Raw genomic sequence first — 23,855 nt, 5'->3', positions numbered from 1 at the left:
ATCATGTAGAGCACGGAAAATTAATTCTTCCTCCTTGATATAATATGTATTTCAAGTATAAAATGAATGCCTACTTAAAGTTATACATTGGAAAGCTGGAAATAATTTCTCAAAATCTTACAAAATCCACATCTCATATTTTCTATTTTCAATTATTTGCCAGATATTTGTGTGTATATTTAATACATAGAGATTTCAATAACCTTATCACATAAAGCAAAATTTAGATTTCTTTGCCTTTGCAGTTTAAATCATAAGACATAATACTATCTTTAAAAGGAAAAACAAAATTTACCAACGTTTCGTATTCCTTTTCCTGTGTGGGCTAAAACATTTAAATTGCTTTTGTTAAGACATTATATTCGAATATAAACATTGTGCCTCAGAAAGCAAAACAAGCTATGTGCAAAGAGATTCCGTATTTAACAAACTGAAGGTTGTGAGGCATAGAACACGTGGATTTTATACATTTCAACTATGCTTCCAGAAAGGCTTTAATTTTGAAGCCCTAGCTGAATAGAGGCAAGGTGAGTTTCTACTCCTCCCTCTACTCATTTTCAATCTCATCTCTCAGGATTGCATCTTGGAAAATGGAAAGCAGGGCAAAAAGGTTGCTTAAATATAAGCCCATGTCCAGTGGGAGGTGTGCATAGGGTTAGGAACAAATGGCCTCCCACTTCCCAATCTAGTTCCCCATCTGCCATCACTCTGCAGCTGCCTCCTCCAAGGACTCCTTTACTGCGGACAAATGCTTCATTATTTCTACGTGAGTATTTATGAGTACTCTTTTCTTTTCAGTTCCAGAGACTTCAAAGCATCTCCTCCCATTGCCTAGTTATTACATAAGATGCCCTGGATGTAAGGAAACTTGAGAGCTCAGTGCTTCACAGCAAACCGCTTCAGATCCAAACACTCCTCCATATTTTAGTTAACATTGAATGTCATAGGCCACGCTTAAAATGGGAAGAATGACAAAATGCCTGAGAAAACTGGTCCGTTTGCAGACAGGTAGGCTTTGCTAGCTGATTTGACCAAGATTCTGAGAACGTTCTTAGGAACATTACAGAAATATGAAACCAGAAGAACTGTTGGTTGTGGTATTAAGTACACAGGATAAGCCAGTTTTCCTTTTGGAAATTGCAGCATATGTCATTTCTCTTGGGTAGCTAATCAAAACTAAACAAAAAGTTGTACTTTTTCCATGCTAGCCGTACATGTGGTTGGGCTTATACTATAATATTAATTAACATTTTTCAAGTTGCAGTATTTCAGGGGCATTTAAATAACCTTGTGGTTGTCCACTTTTGGCCCAGGAAGATTGGCCTGTCGCCAGAAAAGAGATATCTATTAACAAATAGATTATCTAAATGTATAAATCATCAAAATGTGCTCTTTTAGTGTTTATAAGCAGTTCTTTTTTTCTTACCGATAAATATCAATCTTCAAAACTTTGGAGGAAGCAATCAGGAAGGAATTAGCTCCACTTTGATAAAGGAAATAAATCAGCATCTACATTAATTTGACAGACAAATCAACTCATTTTCTACAGTCATTTCTCTCCAAAGTTTTCTTCGGGACATTATTCTCATAAACACAGAATTGTGCCATTAGAATGCAATTAAAAATGCAGACAGCCTAACAATGAAGGGCCTTCTCATCCTTCTGTTGTCTGATCAATAGTCTAATAGAGATCCTTCCTTCAACATCTGTCATTGTCTCACATGCCTCGGTATAAGTAGACTCTGGTGAGAAAAACTTTGGAATCTTTTACTTTCCCTATTTATATCTCAATTCCTAGCAAGATTCCAAAGTTTCTCTCATGGCTGAATTTCTGCTGTCACCTTGTCATTCCTTGAGATCTTTGTCTTTTACCCCTTTCTTTGCTGCCCATCTTCCTGTTCTCCCCATCTCTTTTTCCATTCTATCTTCTACTTTCCTAACTCAAAATTCTCCACTGTAGGTATTGGCACATCCTTAATAATGACAGTGTGTGATGTTCAGTAGATGCTCAGTAAATGAAGCAATGAAAATTCTAGAAAGGCCTACAGATTTTGTCAAATTAATACATTTTTTCAAGAAAAAACCATCACATTGTATCTTAAAATATGAAATGTCATGAGGATAGGGATAGTACTCTGGTCTATTTTTAAATAAAGAGTTTAAAAAATAGTAGTGTTTGGAGCAGTATTACTTTTTTCTAGGTATTTTCAATTTTGCAACTTTATTAAAATTAACATTAAAAGTGGTACACTTAGAAATCAAAATTTTTTGGCAGAGATGAATATGAAGGTTTATATTTCTTATTTGAGGAAGAGTTAATTTTTTTGCATTTTTCCCCATAATTTTTCAGCAACTTAAAAAAATGCATCCTATAAATGATCATAAAAGATATAAGTAAATGTCTATAAATAGTTAGAAATATCCTGTTCAGATTGGGGGAAAGAATTAGATGTTTTCCAGTGTTATATAAAGCATGAAATTTGGGAAGTGTTTAAGTTCATAGTCAAGACACTGCTTACATAGAATTTCCCTGAAGTGAGAGAAGGAACGGGGATCATAATTTATGAAGAAAACGTTTATAATCTAACCTCTAAATACCATGAAGAGAAAAACTTTCACAACTCTGATAAATCCTAATGGGCTTCCAGGTTAAGATGACAGATTGTCACATGTATCTCTTTTTTTCCTTCTTCAAGTCCTGCTGAAACTATAGATTGTTTTTTTCTTTTAAAGACGTAAACCCACTAGGATGGAGAGAACAAAATGGAAAAAAGGACAGCAGCAAGAAATATTAGGAAACTAGAAAGCAGATGACAAGTGGCAAATATTATAATCAACCTGAGAAAGCCAGAGTCCAAACCGGCAATGGGAAGACTAAAACTTGAGCTGATTTAAACAGACAGATCCATGTATGACTGGAATTGGGGGTGAAGGGAGACACTGAAAGAGGCAGTTTGATCTCCTCCCATACTTCACATCACTGAACATCTGCCTCTCCCTCACCCCAGGAAAAGTCTGGAGATTATCCTCTGAAGAGGATAAAATAAAGAGTCTTTGCTTTGGAGGTCTTTAGACATCTTTGAAGGGTGGAGTGCCTTTTACTAACAACAGGGTATTAACTGAATGCGTGCATGTGCGCTTCCTACTAGATGTAGAGACTCCCAGCCACTCCACCCTCCACACTTGTGCTCCCAGAATGCTTACCTTCCAGGCAGGAATTTGGAAAATGTTTCCCTGGGAAACTAATCATAGCAAGGGGTAAGACTTGCTTTCCTCTAGCAAGTCTTAAGACTTTAAGTCTGATTCTAGGAAGGAGCAGAGGAAGAAGAGGAATGCTGAGTTATTAGAAGATGCCACAGGATCAGTGTAATAATGGAACATAGCTTAGGTGACTATATGGATGTCTCTTCACCAAGGAGAAATCATGGTTAAACCACTAAAACCTGACTTTTCTGCCCTAAAATGAGTGTATCACAGTGGTAGTGACAAAGATGCCTTGCTCTCTTTGTAACTGTGCACAAACAGCCAGAGTAAAATCTGTTCCATGTCTCCAGTTTAGGCTGGAAGAAGTACTAAATGGTGGGTGTGCCAAAGAGTTTGCAGCCAGGAGCAGAAATGCCTACATCAAGTTTTACAGAAGTAAATTTTCCAGCCCCTGGTACAGTACATTCTAGGAATTTATTGTTTCTATTAGCCTATACCAGAATTTCCAAAGCCTGCCTAATTACGTGGGTCTTCCAACTGTGGTTAGAACCCCATAGATTGAGTCTCTGCTGGCGGTGCCATCCAGAAGTGCCTGTCATTCCTCCTGCATATCCTTTTAGATTTCTTTTCTTTCTATCATACCACCATCTTGATCACAATTCTTGAACAGTTCCCTATTTCCTACTTCATTCAAAAACTCCTGTGCATTTGCTAAGGCCTTTTATAATCTATCACTTTCTTCATGTCCATCTTATCTTCTTGCTATATTTATATAGTTTTCTTAGAGCCTCCAAAATGTATCTAACTTACACCCACCTCGTGATCTCCACCCGTATGACTTTTCTCACTTATATCATCTCCCTCCAAAATCCTATCCCCATACCTCATTCAAAGTCTGGTACAAACTTTACTTGTTCATACTTTTGTTCTCTGCTTATTCTATTCCCCACTGATAATCCCTTTCTTCTGAAATCCTGATGTATTTACAGCTAGCAACATACAATGCATTATACAATTATTGGTGTTATTTCTAATATGTCCATTTGTTTTCCCCTTGGGGCAAGGACTAGGTCTTGTTCTGTGTTTGGCACAAGGGTAAAGATTTGTAGTACAATGAGTAGATACTCAGATTCTGAAGGTGGACCAACTCCAATTCAAACTCAATTTCATTTGTGTGTCCTTGAGCAATTTATCTGACCTCTAGGAATCTTAGTTTCTTTAACAATAAAATGGAGAATACAATAATCAATCAAACTGTTCTGCAAATAAAAATGAGAAAACATATATTCATCATAGTGTAGTACATAACAAACATTCATCAAAGCTTACTATTATTATGCCTCTTATTAATAATAAAATAGTGGTTAAAGAAAATGAGAAAACAGAGCATTCAGTGACCCTTTAGAAAATATAATTACTTTTTCTTTTCTATTATTTTAAAAAATATAGCTACTTAAAATTTACATGCAAGATTGAGCGTACCACTAGCAAATAGTCACTACTTGTTGATAAATACTGTGCTTCCAGCTAAGATCCCCACTCTCACAGGTCCTGTTGCAAACAAGCTAAAAACACCTGAAATGAAAGAAATGTGATGTAGGTGGAAATAAGAAATAGCCTATATATAAAAATGCTAAATTTAACTCTCAGGAGAACATTGTAGTGTCTGAGAAAAACTCTTAAAACGGAATTGGCAATAAAAAAGAAGTAAAGAACAAGGTTTATCCATTTTAAAACAATTGGAGATTTATCACAGTTTATATGAACTGAAATTAAACTAAATCTGGATTTAGCTCAAGTGCAAAAGATCATCAGCGTCCAAATTTCAGTTTTGCTACCCTACTTTTACTGCAATTTGTACACACAATATTCCTGTCCTGTGGATGCCTTTGGCAGTGACACCTATAGATTGTGAGAATGTTAGGCTGTTTAGTTTTTGCAAAACATGAAATGTATCTGTTTTCCAATGAGTTATCAGTCTGTGGAGTTGTGAATCCTTTTTTAACACTTTGGATACAGATTATGACACCCTCAAAGTCACTGAGCATCCTTTCCAAAGTCATATTTCAGCATCCTTTTTCAGCTTGATTCAAAGTACGTCAACTGTAAAACATTAATTCTTTGGGGAGGGAGACAGATGTAGAGCAGGAAAAACTGCACTGAAGTCTGTATCCTCAGCACCTGCAGGTGACATATCCTTACCATTCCACCTTTTGTTCTACTTCCCAACCTCATTTCCCTTCTCTCATAGTCTCCACCCAGTCAGTTATTCCAATGTATTCTTTCTAGTAGTTTCAATTTTCTCCTTTCCTCAAATTCTGCTGCAAATTCTTTTCCATCCTAGGACTTTAGGTAAATCCAATCCACTAGTTTTCTCAGAATGTGTGAAGAGAAAACCTATTCACTCGGCTCCTAATGAGTATATTAGACTTCAAACTGGGTGACAAACCATAAATGAACGAATGAATGAATGAATGATCTTCCTGGTTGACTACATTTTATATAGCCAAGTCTGTGTCTATTTCCCTATCCAAGCTCTCACTCCACTTTTGTCATTTCAAGCTTTCTCATATTCTACAGTTGACATCACCCAGCAAATAGAAGTCATTAGGTATTTATTTCCTCAAATTTCCTCCATTTGCCCATACATTTCCTTCTTCTAGAGAGAGAGCTTTCCTCCTCTTTCCCATGTTTCCTAGAAAAAAGATTCCTATATTCCCCTATGTTAAATGATAGACTTTTTTTTGTCTTTTGTATTTATGGTATTACTGTACTTACACTTTTTTAAACTACTAAGCTTACTTCATTTACATATTAGAAATACTGATATATCTATCATGATTTATAACATGTTTGCATTTTTTATATTCACTCCATATTTTCTTTACTATTTTTTTCTCATTTTCTAACTTCTAACCCTTCCACATTAATTTCATCTACTGATATGAATATTTTCTTATTTTAGAGATCCCTTGGAAATTTAAAAAGGCATTATATGCATTCTTTATGTAGCAAAGTATAATGTTAATATTTCTATATCCTCCCTAAATACAAAAATAGACCACTTTAACTCTATCTCTAATATTTACTTGTACCCTGTGTGGTGTGGTCACTTCAAGTAGTCTTTTTCGTTATCATTGTTGTTGTTCTGCTAAGGCTTATTTGAATATACCAGCATATTTTCTGATTTCTCTGCTCATCATTGCTTCTCGCATCTTAATTCTTCTTTCAAGGTAGCATTTCTGATTATGTAATTTGTAATCAGTTTAATTGGTCATAGACTTGAGGTCACTATTTCTTTAAGGTTTTTTTGTTTTTGTTTTTGTTTTTGTTTTTTAATATTTTTTATTTTTTTTCCTTTTTCTCCCCAAAGCTCCCCAGTACATAGTTGTATATTCTTCGTTGTGGGAGCTTCTAGTTGTAGCATGTGGGACGCTGCCTCAGCGTGGTTTGACGAGCAGTGCCATGTCCGTGCCCAGGATTCGAACCAACGAAACACTGGGCCACCTGCAGCGGAGCGCACGGACTTAACCACTCGGCCACGGGGCCAGCCCCAGAGGTCACTATTTCTTAAAGATGAACTTTATTTGACCCAGACTCCAAAGGAAAAGATTTTCTCTTGATGTCCTTCAAGACAGTGCATGGAAACAATATTTCTAATTTCCTTTTTAGAGGCACAGCTCTAGACTTTTCCAAGGATCTCAGTTCCAGCATATGGGCATTGACATTGAAATCTTAGTGTTCAACACTTAGGATCTATACGTGAGTTAAGGAAAAAACAAAAAGAGTGGGTTTCAAGAGCTTAAACATATGCTTACCCCACTGTGTTTTTTTTCGTTTGTTTATATATATATGTACTGTTTAGGCTGTTGTAAATTCTGGGTATAAAACAATAAATAAGTCAAATCTCATACTTTCACATGAGTTACACTCTCTTAGGGATATAGAGGCAGGGACTATAGAAACAAAAGGACTAGATAATCTAAGATGTGATAACTGCCAAGAGGAAAGTAACAGGATCTTGTGATATAGAGAGAGAGGTTGGGGGAATTCTTTACCCTGGATGGCCAAGAAAGTCTTCTATGATGGGACATTCTAGGTAGGACTAGAAGGAACAGCCAGGTAAACTCATGCAAATTTATCCTTATCTCTGTTTTTGTTTGTTTGTTTCTTTCCCTATTTCTCAGTGTTTGTGCTCTATCCCTTTATCTCATTTTTGGCTATAGCTATTTGTTCCCCTTTTACAATTTCATTCTATTCCTCCCCATTTCCTTTTCCCCTTCAAATTAAAATATATTTAAGCATTCAAAAATCTCAAAATCTTGTCTTGATCATTTGACTCCTCCTTTAATGATACTTTGAGTGTCTTTATGTTGTCATATACTATTCTCTCATCCACCTCTTTTAAAAAGGCTTTTTTCTCTTTCACCATTTAGTGAAGCTACTCGAACAAAAATAACCATAGAGAATTGTCAAAACTATACTCTTTTCAATCTTCATTTAATTAAGATGTCTTCAAGTAAAGCAATTAGTTGATCACTCACTGAAACTCCCTTAACTATGGCCCAGAATCCTTCTACACGTTAACAGATTTTCTTATTATCGCTTGAGTCCTCTGTTTTCATGGGGTTCTATTTCCTCTGTCCGCTTCTTAAAAGATTTTGTTCCTCATGGCTTTGTTCTTGACTGTTTTTCTTATAGTTCTAGATTCTGCCTATAAATATATATATACATTCTATTTATACTACTCTCGGGTGAGAAAGGTTATGAGACTTCTCATTGCCCCACTTTTCAAGCTGATATTAAAACTTAACTCTTAGTTCAGATTTGTTGTCTTAGTTTTCCATATAAATGTATGGACACTTTAAACCATGTTTAAACTCTAATTCAACTTTCTACTGGAAATATGTTTCTTTTATGTGTGTTTCCTATGTAGGTAACTTATTTATTAATCCTTGCTTTCAGAACCAACCTATAGAATAAGTAAGGATAATTTAATTATTGAGAAGAATGTAAATGTTACCTATCTTAATAATGTAAAAAGAAATGTAGTGGAGAAGAGTTGGGTTATAAATGAGGTATAGAATAGAGGGCCGTAAGAGGCAGAAGGAAGGGCAAGAGTGGGTATTTCTTCATCATACATAGTGGGAAGTTGAGATACAACTAACATGCATATAACAAGAAAAGATTATGGATAAAACAATATTATTGAACACTGTAAATATAAACATTAAAAAAATTCATCAAACTAAGAAAAGGAGGAGAGAAAAGAAGAACAGTTGTAGAAGTGACCTAAATCCTCATTTGTAGGAAAAGTCAATAAATTATATCTTAGAGAAGAAAGTATATTGTTTAGAGATATGGAGATAATCACAAGAAATGAAATCAGACAAAGTTAAAAATACTTAACTCTCCTCTGTGGAGGTAAGGATTGCTTTTCATAAATTAATATTATTCAATTGGTTTCACTTTGTTACCCCCCCATCTCTCTCTGTCTCTCTTTCACTCTCTCTGTATACATATATATATAAATACATATACATGTAGACTATTGTATGTGTGTTTATAATATGTAGACTATACTAGTATTTTTCATATATGAGGAAAACAAGTATGTGTGTGTGTGTGTTGAGAGTTGCCAGATAAAATTTCCTAGGTACATGGTTAACACCTTTTGATACGTGAATTTAAGTTTAGTCTTGTATATGAAAAATTTTCTTGATTTATACTTTAAAATAATAGTTGTTTTATTTCATCAGTTATTCTTCAAAGGGTCCAAGTATACATATCTTGGATCTTCTTTGCCTCTCCTTCATTTCAAGCTCTTTCTCTCTGACCCTTTTCTTCTTTCTTTATCTCCTAGTCATTCTCTTGGTTAACCTTCTGCTTGTCTTCATGCCTCTTATGGAATGTTTACTTAAATTTTATATTTTCCTTTGGACACTTTATAATTTATTTGTCATTTTTGAGATTTTTTTTATCATTTAATTTTTCCTGAAGCTTTATCATTGCATGTGTCATCCACATTTTTGCTTTTGTTTTCATTTCTCTTCTTAGTTTTTGATTTTCTGAGTCCAGTTTTAAAAAACATATATCCCCAACTCTTCATATTTTGAAATTTATTTCACTTTGGAATATTGTGTTACAGTTTTATTTTTCTGTTTTGTAATTGTTTTCAAAAGTAAAAGTTTCATCAGCTGAATTGTTTTGACTCTCACTTTTCACCCCCAGCTTTGTAGAGGTATAATTGACAAATAGAATTGTAATATATTTAACATGTAAAATGTGATGATTTGATATATGTATACTTTGTGAAATGATTACCACAATGAAGTTAATTAACAGATCCATCACTTCAAGGAGTTACTGTTTGGGTTTTTTTTTTTTCTTTTTGCTTTGATGTGAAAGCTTAAGATCTACTCTCTTAGCAAATTTCAAGTATACAATATAGTATTATGAACTATAGTCACCATGCTGTATATTAGATTCTCACAACTTAGTCATCTTATAACTGAAAGTCTGTTCTCTGATCAATATCTCCCCATTCCGACACTCCCTAGCCCCCATCATTCTACCCTCTCTTTCCATGAGTTCAACTTTTTCTTCTTTTATATTCCACATATAAGTGATATGATCCAGCATTACTCTTTTTCTCTCTCATTTATTTCACTTAGTATAATGCCCATCAGGTTCATCCATATGTCACAAATGGCAGGATTTCCTTCTTTTTTATAGGTAAAAAATATACTTGCATTTTCTTTATCCGTTTCTCATTTGATGGACACTAAGTTTGTTTTCATGTCTTGGCTATTGTGAATAACATTGCAATGAACATGGAGTGCAGATATCTCCTTGAGATAGTTTTCTTTGGCAAATATATCCAGAAGTGAACTCATTTTCTATATCTTCTTACAATAGTTTTGCATGCTGTTGGTCTGAATCTTGCTCTTCCCAGGCAGGGTTCCAGACCAAAAGCATCCTCTTCCATCATTATTATGCAGTATACTTTCCTTAATGGATAATCTTTTTGGTGGTGGTGATGGGGAAGGAGAGAGGCTAACATATATTGTGATTCTCTTTCACTTATCTGGGTTCCTTAGTATTTCCCATTTATAGTCTTCTTTTCAATCTCTGGCATACCACCAATGTCACCTATCCCGTATTTCCTTTTTCCTCAAAAGTGAAGATTTCTTAAGTTCCCAGTTACAGTCCCATTTAATTGTAAGTTCAGTCTCTATAGTTGGTATTATAAAATGCTGAATCCCAGACCTGTGTTCAGTCTTTTAGCACTTAGTATCAGGTGCTTTCATTTTGATCCAGTTTTCTGCTGTGCTTTATCTATTACTTTTTGATACTCCTCCCATTTCTGTTGGGTGTTTTAGTTCTCTCATTCCCTGCTCTCTAGACCCATGGACTTATGGCAAGGAGCGCTACCAGCAGCAGCTCTGCTGGAATTTGGTGTATATTTCTCTACTTCAAGGTAATTTGAAATTCACACTATTCTCCATAGCTTAATAATACTGAAAGCTGACATCATTTAAAGTTTTCTTTGTACTCTTTTTTGATCTTAACATTTGAGGAAGGTTGCATGGAATGATTTAAATTTAGTCAACTGTCACTATCCTAGGACTAACTTAAAACCAAATTATAAATTTTTAAAAGTGAATATGTATTTATCATAATTAACAAATTATAGAAGGTTAAAAGTAATTAACTCACCCACAATCCAACTACGAAAACATAATCACTATTTAATACTGTTGTGGTATAGCTTTGTTTCCTGTACACAGGCATATACATGTCCATGTTCCATATTTCTCTATTATATATGTGTGGAGAGAGACAGAGAGAGAGAGGCTTCTCGGAATTTTTAGTCTGCAGAGACTGAGCAATGGGTTAAAAATAAATCATTCTGTATGTGAAAAGGCATGATAACACATTTAGAAGCTATGCTACAAGGTTAGAAAAAACTGGGAAGAGCTAAGAGGGACAAACAGGTATCTAAAAGGTATTCCTTATGAAATTGTGTGTATAATTTATGGCTATAGATAGATAAACATATCAAAAGTTTATAAAAATTTTTAGTTTATACATGTTGCCAAGTTACTATCCGGCTTATACCAACATGCACTCTCACCACCAAATCCTCCCTGTACCAGGCCTATTTTAAAAGTTTTGGCCAATTTTGTAAACATAAAAGGAATCTTATTTTAAATTTTTTTAAGTTAAATATTTTTCACGTATTAATTGGTCATATTTTTTATGGGGAAAACTTGCTGAATTATCTGCTCATATCTTTTGTATCCATTCTTCTACTAGGATATTTGGGTTTTTTTTTATCATGTCTGTGAGTATTCTTTATATATAAATGACATCACATTTTTGTTGTTTTTGGTTACAGATGTTTAGTAAATTATACATTCATATTTCAAAATTGTTCAGGACATTTTATTGATGTAAAAAATTTTTAATGTAGTTGAATTTAATAATCCTTCTTTTAGGAGTTCTTCCTTTGTCTATAATGCTTAGAAAGCTTTTCTCAATCTTAGTATCAGCAAAAGATTCATGTACATTTTTCTCATTTATTATGATTTTAAAATTATATTATTCCATTGCTCCATCTAAAAGTTATTTTGGTGTGTAATGTATTGTGATATAAATGAATGATTTCCTAAGTATACTAGATCTGCTTCAGAGTATTTTTTTGTTCTCTGGCTTTTATAATTATGTCAAGACTAAATTATTTTAATTGTAGTTTTGTAGATTTTAGTAACATGCAGGACAGGCAGTATATATTTCACTGCTCTTTGGTTGGCTCTGTAAAATGATATTTTGAAGCCATAATAAACATTTTTATTACTTCTGGAATATACACATAATGCATTATTCCTGCTTGTATATCATTGTCATTGTAATTTCATATGTATCTAGTTGATATCTCAGTGAAAAAAGATACCACTAATCTTGATGGTACATAAATCACTATAACTAAAATTATGTAGCTATGGAAATCAACCATTCAGATAGCTCCAGCAGAGATCATAATTGATTTGCCAGTTTCTTTGTAAAAGTAATATGCTAATATGATACACAGAGAAGATTCTAGAGGAGGGTGAAGGTAAGAGGGTATAAAATGATTTCTAAAATCATTCCTCAGCAGTTATTGAGAAACCGTCATATGTATTTACCAAACCTCTAGAACTATACACCTACAAACTTCTAATTCTATATTATGTGCTTTCCCCTACTACTTGTTTTTGGCATCTGCCCCACAGAGAAACTTGAGGTTTCACTAATGTGCAAATGTTTCCAACCATTATAAATATTATGCATCATTTTCCTCATAATTACCTTGTAAAGTCTGTCATCTCCATCATGATCATACACATCTTCTTGGCCAGGACAATGATATCATTGCTTGTATCATCCCATATCTCAATCTCAGCATCCAGCTTACTCTTCACTTTCTTGAAATCAGCAACTTGCTCAGCAATCTTTTCTTTTTCTGCCTCAGGCAATTGAGTCATCTTAGCCTAAAACATGTGATAATTAGATTTATAATCACTTCACTGTGTCAAAAAGCATTTTAGAAAGAAGAGGTCATTATAGAATATTCATAAATCTTGTTCATTTAAAAACAGAGACATGTCTTAGAATTTTTTTTTTTTTTTTGAGGAAGATTAGCCCTGAGCTAACATCTGCTGCCAATTCTCCTCCTTTTGCTGAGGAAGGCTGGCCCTGAGCTAACATCCGTGCCCATCTTCCCTCTACTTTATGTGTGGGACACCTACCACAGCATGGCTTGCCAAGCAGTGCCATGTCCACACCCGGGATCCGAACTGGCGAACCCCAGGCCGCCAAAGCAGAACATGCAAACCTAACCACTGAGCCACAGGGCCAGCCCCATGTCATAGGTTTTTTTGAGTCATATAATCAAAACTTTCCCGGTTTAATTGTTCATATGAAAAATCTATTGAATTATAATTGTTTCTTCTAGAACTACGATGTTACATTTGAGAACAATGTATAATTTAGTATCTAACATATTCAAATCTACTCCTTAAATTCTCAAATTCCTAATGCATTAAAATTTTACATTCATTCAAACTAAATGTAATGCATCACATATGTTAGAAAAGCGTATACGTTATTTAATTATACTAATAGTATGCCTCAAAGGTAGAAGAATCATAAAGTTTGTCTTAAAATGAAACTATATCTACATTTATCTTCAAATGAAACATACATAGACAGATCCTCACATAAAAACTCGCATGCATTGGTAAACAGTAATAGTACACATTTATAAGCCATATGTATATAGACGAGCATATATATAAAATCATAAGGATGTATATATATTTTGCGCAGGTGTGTATGTGTATGCAAACTATTTTGGAGGAAGAGTAAAAATGTTATGGGCAGAGTCCATTAAGACAGCCCTCTCTATTTAGTATCTTGAGTTTTGAGGTGCTGCTCTCCCATCCACAGTAAACTTATGTTGGCATGATATCATTCTTCGGATAAGTCATATCTTGAACAGTGTACAACTTGCAGCTTCTACTTGCAATTTAAAATGTGGGATGGGTAGAAAAGCATCAATAATTTAAACTACCATATTCACCACCTTAGCACCTGGGACCTATGATTTTTGTCAAATATAAAAGAAGCTTGAAGTAAAAGCGATTTGATAATATCAAGTCCATATGATTTCATGAGACAGGCTATGCAATCATATGGTCAAAAAAAGGAATCCATAAATATTCTAACAGTAGAATGAGTGCATAAGTCTGAAAGGGAGCATTCAAAAGGATAAATCATTAAAGCATAAATCATAAAGGATAACAGAATTTACTTATTTGATTTTTCACATAGAATATGTGATACCTACAATGCCTATGGTATGTCCAGATGATAGTCTCTAGGACATTTATAGATGGGGAAATAAGAAGAAATCACCTCAAAAAACTTTGCAATATTCTGGATACTAGGATCAGAATACTAAACCACACTTTATTGAATCAATAATGTACAATAGCAAAGGAGCTTAACTATATGAAGGGAGGAATTACAAGAATGGTCAATGGAAAATGCAAGTAAAAATCAAAGAACCAATATCAAGTATCTGTCATTTATCATCTATTTATTATAAGCCTCACTCAGTGTCTAAAATAACTTGGTATCTGTAACATTTCAGGATTAACTATCCATGCTTTAGTTTCAATCTAGTAAATAAAATAAACAATGAGACTTTGTGATTTGAAGTTTCCTTTAAATTCATTAGTGTGATGCTTAACACATACTGAACGCTCAATAAAGGCTATTTCTTATTCTATAAAAAGTTATCAAAATATATTCACATATCTAGCACTTAAAATTTGTTTTCTTTTCATAATTTATTGATTTTATTTTATTTGAAGAATTAAATTAAGCTTTATGAGACTAGGGTTTTAACTGATGACCTATACAAGTAACTGTTCGTTAGGATCTGAAAATAGTTTGTAGTTTCTTTTCTCAGCAAATGTCTCCTATGTAATATGTTGAAAGAAGAGCAACTTTTACTGCTGCTGGCATATGGCAAGGCACATAAACGAAGACACAGCTCACTTACGTCTGAAATCAATAGTATGCAAGCACATTAAGTAAATTATAAGCTGTCAACACATTAAACTAGCTCAAAAATAGAGATGAATTTTCTCCACTCGACTAGTGGCCATTATCATTTTCTCCATTTTCGTAAAAAAGTGTTTAAACTTTCAGATAATAACTGTAGATAGAGTCCATTGGGACCTCCTTTTACAGTATTTATCTCAGATAATAAATCCATGACCCTGGATTTAAAAAATAATTTTGAAGTGCATGCTAGTATATCATGGAAAATTACTCACTATCCTCATAATAAAGTTAAAACTATTCAAGAGGTCATCTGGTTAAGTGTATTCCAAGTTCACCTCCTTGGAATGCCAGCGATTTCCAATATGACCTTGAGGAAGTCACTTAACCCTCCTGTCCATGGTTCCCCAGACACAAACTGACAATAATTGCAAATGCTATCCACCCGTCATGCAGGGAGTAGAGTCGATTATTGCGTAACACTAGACTGATCCTGTTGGGGACAGGAATCTCATCGGTTGCCCTCGATTTCCTTAATAACATCTCAACTCACGTGGTGAATACAATTGGCAGATGTTTACTTCTGACAAGATGAGGGCCCAAAGTTGAGCAACAGTTTACAAAATTAAAAGTTCTAGAGAATTCTGAATCTTTCTTACAGGAGGAATAGCAACAGAAAACCATTAAATTACTGACTGACACCTTTACTGAAGGTTTTTAGTGCTTCCGTGAATGATTTACTATATGCTATCAAGAGATTTTAATCACTACGAAAATTTCAAAATAGGACTTCAGAGAATACTTGATATTTAAGAATTCCGGGTGAAAATTTCTTATTGGATTATTTAGTGCAGGATAAGCAAAGAAACTCAGGTACAGAGCTTAAGACATATCAGGTAAGTGGAATCTCTGATGTTATTGTTGGCTGGCTTATGTCTCTGCTCCTACTCAAATCTATGGAGAAGAACTCTGACACAAATAGCTATCAAAAGCTTTTTGAATCACTGCCATCCAAATGCAATTACATTGTATGTCGACTGACTCTGGAATCTATTGTCAAAGACAATGAAAATAGCTAACATTTATATATGCCCGATACTCCTCTAGGCATCTTACATACACTTAAACTTTAAACTTCAGAGGAACCTATGACGTAAGTATCATTATCCTAATTTTATGGAGTATGAAACTGAGTTTCCAAAAGGTTATTTACTCAAGATTACAGTGTTGTAAATGGTAGAACCTGGAAGCAAACCTAGAAATTCTGGCTCTAGAGTTTTTGTTCTATCGCCATGACAACAAACATGAGCAATATTGCCCACAACATACCAAAACATTCAGATTCTCCCAAATGGTAGTTATCTACCACCTTCTACTTTCAAACACAGTTATTCTCCAAGTATAGTCACATATCTTTCCCAATCTGTTTCCTCATCTGTAGACTAGAGACAATGATACTCACCTCACAGTTAAGGTCAAAGGTGAGTTGTTTTAGAGATCAAATGAATGAATGTATGTAAATACACTTTTTAAATTCTTAAGTGCTATTAAATGCCAACTGCTACACAAACAGATTCAGTTCTTCGCTTTATGCAGTGATCCTTGGAATTCTATTTCTAGTGTTATCCTCCTTTTTTCAACAAAAGTTATATTCTTCCATTAGCCTATTAGGCATTTTCAAGTATATATATGTCATTTATAGTTTTAGCTCTAAAACAGAGCTTGGCAGAATTTTCCTGTAAAGGGCAGGATAGTAAATAATTAATGCCTTGCTGGCCATACCATACCACTTTGTTGCATTATTCAACTCTGTTGCTGATGTAATGCAAGTGCAGTCATAGACTCTGCACGCCAATGAGTGTGGCTGTGCCAATACAACTTTATATGGACACCGAAATTTGAATTTCATGTAATTTTCATGTAACACAAATATTATTCTAATTGCTTCCACTCTGAATTTTTTCAACCACTTAAAAATGTAAAAAATATTTTTAGCTCATGGGCTGTACAAAAACAGTTGGGGGCCAGATTTGGCCTGCTGGCTGTAGTTTTCCAACACTTGCCAAGTCCTTTATTCTCTTGATTTTCCTGTTTCTCAGTAATACTGCCTGCTACTCAGTCTTGAAATCTCAATTTAAAAAAATTCTTCTGCTTTCTTTATCTATCCTCTTTTGTGAAGCAGAAAGTTTGTCCATTTATCTCTCACACATTTATCATATCCATCTCCTTCTCTGTATTTCTTACTACTATACAAATTCGTCTTAATTTTCTCTTTCATTTTCATTCTTTTTTCTTGCTACCACTTGATTCACTCTTTCTGACTTTGATAAAATTTAGCAATTCTTCAGCTAAAAAACACCTTCCATGTCTCCTTACTGAACAAAGAGTATCAGTTCCTCAATTACCATCATTAAATTTGTTTAAAGTGGAAAATTCATATAGAAAAATGTCCAAATCATAAATATAAAGTGGAAATACTTCCACAAGCTAAGTGAGCCTGTATATTTAATACCCAAATCAAGGAGAAAAAAAGGTTACCAGCACCCCAGAAACTTCCCTGTATCCTATTCTAGTCACTATACATCAAGAACAATTACTATCTCGATTTCTAAAACTATAGATTTTCCAATTTTTGAACCTTATATGAATGGAGTAATAGTATATGTACACTTGTGTCTGGCTTTTTATGTTCAACATTTATATATTTGAAATACATCTGCACTACTGCATGAAGTTATAGTCTGCTTATTCTCATTGCTCTATATAGATAGCATTCCACTCTGCAAATATATACCATTTATCTGTTTTTCCATTAATGATCTTTTGGGAAGCATTCCATTTTGGGCTGTTATAAATATTAAATATATATAAATATAAATATTTAAAATATATATTAAATTCTTGTGGTTTTGATGCACTTATTGGGACATTATTCTTGAGTGTATAGCTAGGAGTGGAATTACTAGGGGACAGGAACCATCATTACCTTTGCCCTTACCACTTCAATGTCATTTCATCTTCCTTTCACGTACTGTTCCCTCAAGCTAAACTAAGCTATTTGCTGTTGCAGGTGAATATCTTCAGATATTGCCCATTAATTATTTGGCTCATCTTCATCCCTTTTCCCATTTCTGTTGGTCCAAACTTAACCATACTTCCCAACCAAGTTCATCTAGTCATCCCCCTTTCTTCTCTAGCTGTATGTAATTATTCTTCTAAAAATTTCAGAACATGTTATCAATTCCTCCCTTAAGATGTTTATATTGTTCTCTTGTCTAATTATTTGCGAATATGAATGTCCTATCTCATCAGAGGAAGACGTTTGAGAACGAAATCACCTTTTGGAATATATATATGTATAAAACTTGTTTATTTGTGGTTTTTGGGTCTCCTTTCCCTAGAATATGAGTTTCGTGAAGATAGGGACATATACGTGATAAACGCTTGTTTGTAATCGTTAATAGAAATAGTCAAGAACAAAGAAAAACAGGCTTGTGGGATCAAAATTTTATAGCATTGCTCTTGCATTTTCTTTGTCACCTGCATTTACACAGTTTCAAATCCTCTTCCTTGTATTAATTTCTTTTACTCATTTTTCCTGTCCATTTTCAAACTCAGCTCCTCATTATTTCTCTAAGACTGTGTCAATGGCACAGTTGATCTCCTCATCCTCTTTTTATCTACTTTGTAATTTCATTATGTTCATTACTACTACTTAAAATATTGAAATGCTTACATTATTTCTTTACTTAAACACTTTCAATGATTTTCATAACCACTTAAAAAAGACAAAAAGAGAAGAAAAAAGTAGTATAATAGGAAAAACGTAACAATTGCTGTCATGCAGACCTCCGTTCAAACTCCAACTCTGCCAAGTACTAGCTTTGCGGCGAGTGACTTAACCATCCTAAGCCCCACATCATCACTTGTTAAATGACGATAAACTCATTTTGGGTCTTCTGACAGAGTTATTTGTTTAAATAATGATACCTAGAATGTATTAAGTATTGTGTAAATGGTACTTATGATTAATGCATATAAACGCTTTAGACTGGACTCCAAGGTTTTCCACAATACTGTGGGGAAGAACAGCTAAAAATGCATCTAACGACCTCGCAGAGCTTAGGCAAGGACCACGTGAAATATTTTGCTCAAATACACTCCATAAGCAATAAACCACATAAAAATATAAGCTTATTGTAGTTCTCTTTTTTTCAGAAGCTCTATAATCCAAATTTCTTATTTTGAATATAAAGAAACTGAGTCCCAGGGGAGAGAAATGACATAAAAATATTATCCAGCTGGTTAGCGGCAGATTTGGTACTTAAATCCATGTGGTGCCACTCGTTCTCTCTTCCCACAAATTGTTCTGCTTTACTTAGCTATAACTCTTCCATGGAAATTTAATTCTTAAGTAAATCATATAACTCTGTTACTTTTCCTATCCATAAACATGGACAGAACACAGAAATAGTATTTTATTAATAAGTAAGCTATAATCACTACTTTTTTATTTTATAAATATTAGGAAATTCTTAATCAATTAATATTACTCATGCAAGTGTGTAGCTAGAACTCAACATTTAAAATTAATTGTTTTATAAACTTTTAAAATATATGCATGGTGTATGTATATTGGATAAATATTTCTAAAAAGAGAATTCTTGTTCTTATCTCCAGAGTTTCACAAATTTAATAGTAGCATTTATATATATACATACTTTTCAATAAACTCAGAGGCATTTGGGAAATGGATGTTTTTAATATATAAAAAATACAAATAGTAAAACATTTTGCTGGAGTTTAAATCTGAAGTGTTGCCAGCAGAAATTCAACTTAATTAAAATTTGAGAACAAATTCATGAAAAAAGTTTATGCATTGATATTTCAAGTATACTAAATTGTGACTTCAAACATATTCCTGAGAATTCATTAAGAAAACTTTTCCATAATATTTTTTAAATGATATTTATGGATTAGATTTGGACTTTGCTTTAAGTAATGATATACAGTTCTACATTTTTATGTTTAGTCCTTTAAATCAAATTGATAGATATATTAGCTTTAAAAAGCTCTCAGTTTCCTCATCTGCCAAAAACTAGCAATCTTAAAACGTTGTGGGTTATACTCACAGATCCCTGTCACGTCTAAACCCATCTCCTTTTATTATAAAACTTTATAGGCTTCAGGGGCTGGACTGAAACATCGAGTGAACTGTTAAATTATCATGTTTCTTTGATCATTTATGCTCTAAAGGTAATAATAATGGTAATTAACATTTATTAATGCTTCCCACATGCCAGTCACTTTTCTAAGCACTTCTGAAAAATCATCCCATTTGAATAATAATATTCCGAGGCAGATACTCTTAATATCCACCTGTCACACAATGGAAATAAGGCCTGCAGGGACAAATGCTTGTCTCCTATGAATGAAGAAGACCTCCAATGCTTTCCTTTGCTTTTACATCATATCTCCTTGTTTATGGTTTCATTTGCAATATAGTTTTTAGCACTAGGGTTCATTTCAATCTTGAAAAACAATAGTCATGTATTATTTGTGAAACCAATTTGTTTTTCCTGGTTCTGGGAAAAAATAAAGGCTGTAAAAGGCATCTGGGAGACAGCTGGAAAAATCTGAATGTAGACTGGGAGTCAGGCAAAATTAGGAAGCGATTGTTAATTGTCTTCAGTGTGAGGACAATATTGAGGTTACGTAAGAGAATGTCCATTATTTCAGGAGATACCTGCTGAAATCTTTAGGCATAAAGTACCGTGATGTTGCAAATAACTGAAGTATCTCAGAAAAAAAAGGAAATATGGCCCTGGCACTATGTTAAAACTGCTGTATCTAGGTCATGGGAATATGGGTGTGCGTTGCACTAGTGTTTAAAATTTTCTGTGCATTTAATTTTTTCAAAATGAAAAATTGGGAAACAAATACTTTTTATGTTCTTGTTTTGTGGAGGCATCAGAGACTTTTAATAGGCCATATAGTCTATTCTCTTATCCTAAAATACCAGCCTGTCTGCAACATCCCTGCCAATGATGCTTCAGCCCCTCGTTGGACATACCTAAAGGTCCAGGGCTGGGTTCTCTGAGACTAAGACACAAAGTAGTCCATGCAGATTTTACCGGTAAAAACCAAAACAGTGAATGATTCATGACCTGCCAAAGTAATCCTCACATAGGTAAGTGTGGCTGGAGACTCACAGGAAACAATTGCATTCAGGATCTTAGTGTGTATCATAACAATTGAAATTTAAATAAATGTGACTGTAGCATCAACCTTTCTCCGAAAAGAAAAGTTATTATCTCAAAGGTGGTGATCTGCATGGAGCCTCAAAAAAGTGGTGCCAGTGGGAGGAGGGGTCAAAAAGCTACCATGACAGTCCCAGTCGTTTTGAAGCTGTGACTCTAGCATGGACATATATTTCTTGCAATATATATTTCAGTAATAGGGTTAACACCAAGCCTTTAAAATCTTTCTTTTGGTTCCTTTCTCACCAAAACACATAGATTATTATAAGCTGTCTTCCAAAATAGGCTACCTCGAAGGGAAGGGAAGAATACACTTTAACAAGCTTATCTGAGTGTTCTAATCTAAATGGTTCTGCATTTTTTTTTTTAAATCTAACATTGTAAGGATTTAGACTAACAAATTCAATTGCATTGTGTTTTCTTTAGATCATTCCAGGTTCTTGTAATACTTTTGTCTTTTGATGCTGCCAAAACTGACAACAGAGAAATCCCCATGTTTTGAAACTACATAACTCCATATAACAAAGGAAGGATTGAATAAGTAAATATTATAAAGGCTGTGATGAACTCAAACAAGCACTACGAGCTCCTTCATTTTATTCACATGAGCCCCTTTAGGGTGTGACTCAGAGCCTGGTAACTTTTACTCTGCATACAATCTAAGAAAGTTTGGTTACCTGAATTCCATGCCCTAGTTCAGAGTAAATTGGAAGCAGACAGGAGGGGTGCCACTCTGACCCCAGGGAAGAAAAAGAAAATCTATCAGAGAGGAGACAGAAAGCTCAGATAATCCGGAGCCTCTCAGTTGATGAAGAAGCTTTCCCGCTCAGATCAGGACACCCTCAGCCTATCACTGCATTACAGCATAGTACAACTGTGTTTGGTCATAATACTGAGAAGGAGCTACCTACAGCATAACCCAGCATTTCCTGCTTTTCTAGTGCATAGTGGAGTTATATGGCACTGTTCATGTGCTCAGGGACTTCAAATCTCCCTGTGCCGAAAATATCAAATTATATTTAGAACATCTTGGTTGGCAAGCTGGAATGCAAGGAATATAATTTGAAAGCCAATTCCATTAGATAATATTTTTTAAGTTTAAAAATTTATATTTTGGTCTAAAATAACTTGTTCTATAAGAATTCTAGAAAGTCAGTATCTTACTGAATATGGTTTTCATATATCTTTGATAGTGTGATGTTTAATGTTTATTTATAACAAATTAAAACATTTTGTTAAAGATAAAATATTGACAAGATAAATGAACGGTGTGACATTAAAATAGGTATAATTTGACAAAAAAATTCTATGTCTTGGGGTTGGCCCCGTGGTGTAGTGGTTAGTTCTCACCCTCTGCTTCAGTGACCAGGGGTTCAAGGGTTTGGATCCTGGGTGCAGACCTACGTACTGCTCATCAAGCCATGCTGTGATGGCATCCCACATACAAAATAGAGGAAGATTGGCATAGATGTTAACTCAGGGCCAATCTTCCTCACCAAAAAAAAAAAAAATCTATGTCTCTACTGTTTCTTTGCGTAGTTTTTTCTTAACCATACTTTTGTAATGAATATAATTTTATAAAATTTACATATGTATTAAATATATAACTGAATATAAATAGAATTATTAGATTGGCCTCCCAATAGTTTATGGGAATTTGAACACTTCATTCTATCTTTCTAATAACACTTTTCTTGACAAAATAACAATCTGAGGAATATGGTAGAGAATTGCAAGTATTTATGACATTTGCTTGTCCATATATTATGCTTATATAGGTTTTTTTTTTTGGTGAGCAAGATTGGCCCTGAGCTAACATCTGTTACCAATCTTCCTCTTTTTACTTGAGGAAGATTGTCACTGAGCTAACATCTGTGCCTATCTTCCTCTGTGTTGTATGTGGGATGCCGCCACAGCATGGCTTGATGAGAGGTGCTAGGTCCGTGCCCAGGATCTGAACCAGTGAACCTATGGCTGCCAAAACAGAGAGCATGAACTTAACCACTGCACCACTGGGCTGGCCCCTGTAGAAGTCTTCTTAGTATGATTTAATACAGTACTATGACTAGCAATCTATATAAATTTGCTGATACTACCTGTCATCACAAACATATGGCAATGAAAATGAAAAAACTGTCATGATATTATTATCAGTTAAATATAGATTATATACTCCCCAAAGAAACGCAAACAGTTAAATTTTTGCATAATATATAGCCTAGGTACCACTTGCTAGATATTTTAAAAAGTAAAAAAAAAATTATATTAATTTGGAAAATCCACAAATAGTATATATATTTTTAGGAAGATTAGCCCTGAGCTAACGTCTGCTGCCAATCCTTCTCCCTCTGTTGAGGAAGACAGGCCCTGAGGTAACATCCATGCCCATTCACCTCTACTTTACATGTGGGACTCCCGCCACAGCCCAGCCCAACAAGCCATGCATAGGTCCGCACCTGGGATCCAAACCGGCGAACCCCAGGCCACTGAAGCAGAACATGTGAACCTAGCCGCTGCGCCACCAGGCCAGCCCCACAAATAATATATTTTGTGATTACATAAGTGGGTTAGTGCCCATGTTTCTGTCCAATTGTGATCTAAAATTCATAGTTCGCTGGTTTCCATATTTTGAAATTTAAATAAAGTTGAGTCAAACTCCTTATCATACATTCCTTGAGAATTCCAAATTCCCTCCCTAAGAGCTCTGTGAATTTCTGAGAGCTTATATTTCCATAGGCCACCGTCCTGCTCTACTTTTCTGCCCTCAGTGATCTATTG

General features: G+C 34.4%; 1 protein-coding gene across 3 annotated transcripts in view; it reads right to left on the bottom strand.

Moving 5' to 3' along the window:
* Nucleotides 1-23,855, bottom strand: part of CTNNA3 (catenin alpha 3) — a 1,485,947-nt gene that overhangs the window by 107,342 nt on the left and 1,354,750 nt on the right. For all 3 annotated transcript variants that reach the window (XM_046655293.1, XM_046655294.1, XM_046655295.1), the window contains one exon: nt 12,556-12,737. In XM_046655293.1, coding sequence (XP_046511249.1) covers nt 12,556-12,737 — 182 coding nt within the window. The remainder of the gene's footprint in view (nt 1-12,555; nt 12,738-23,855) is intronic.

This window comes from Equus quagga, chromosome 2 (genome assembly GCF_021613505.1).
Source record: "Equus quagga isolate Etosha38 chromosome 2, UCLA_HA_Equagga_1.0, whole genome shotgun sequence".
In the NCBI taxonomy this organism is placed as follows: Eukaryota; Metazoa; Chordata; class Mammalia; order Perissodactyla; family Equidae; genus Equus; species Equus quagga.
This window is presented reverse-complemented; position numbering and strand designations above follow the sequence as displayed.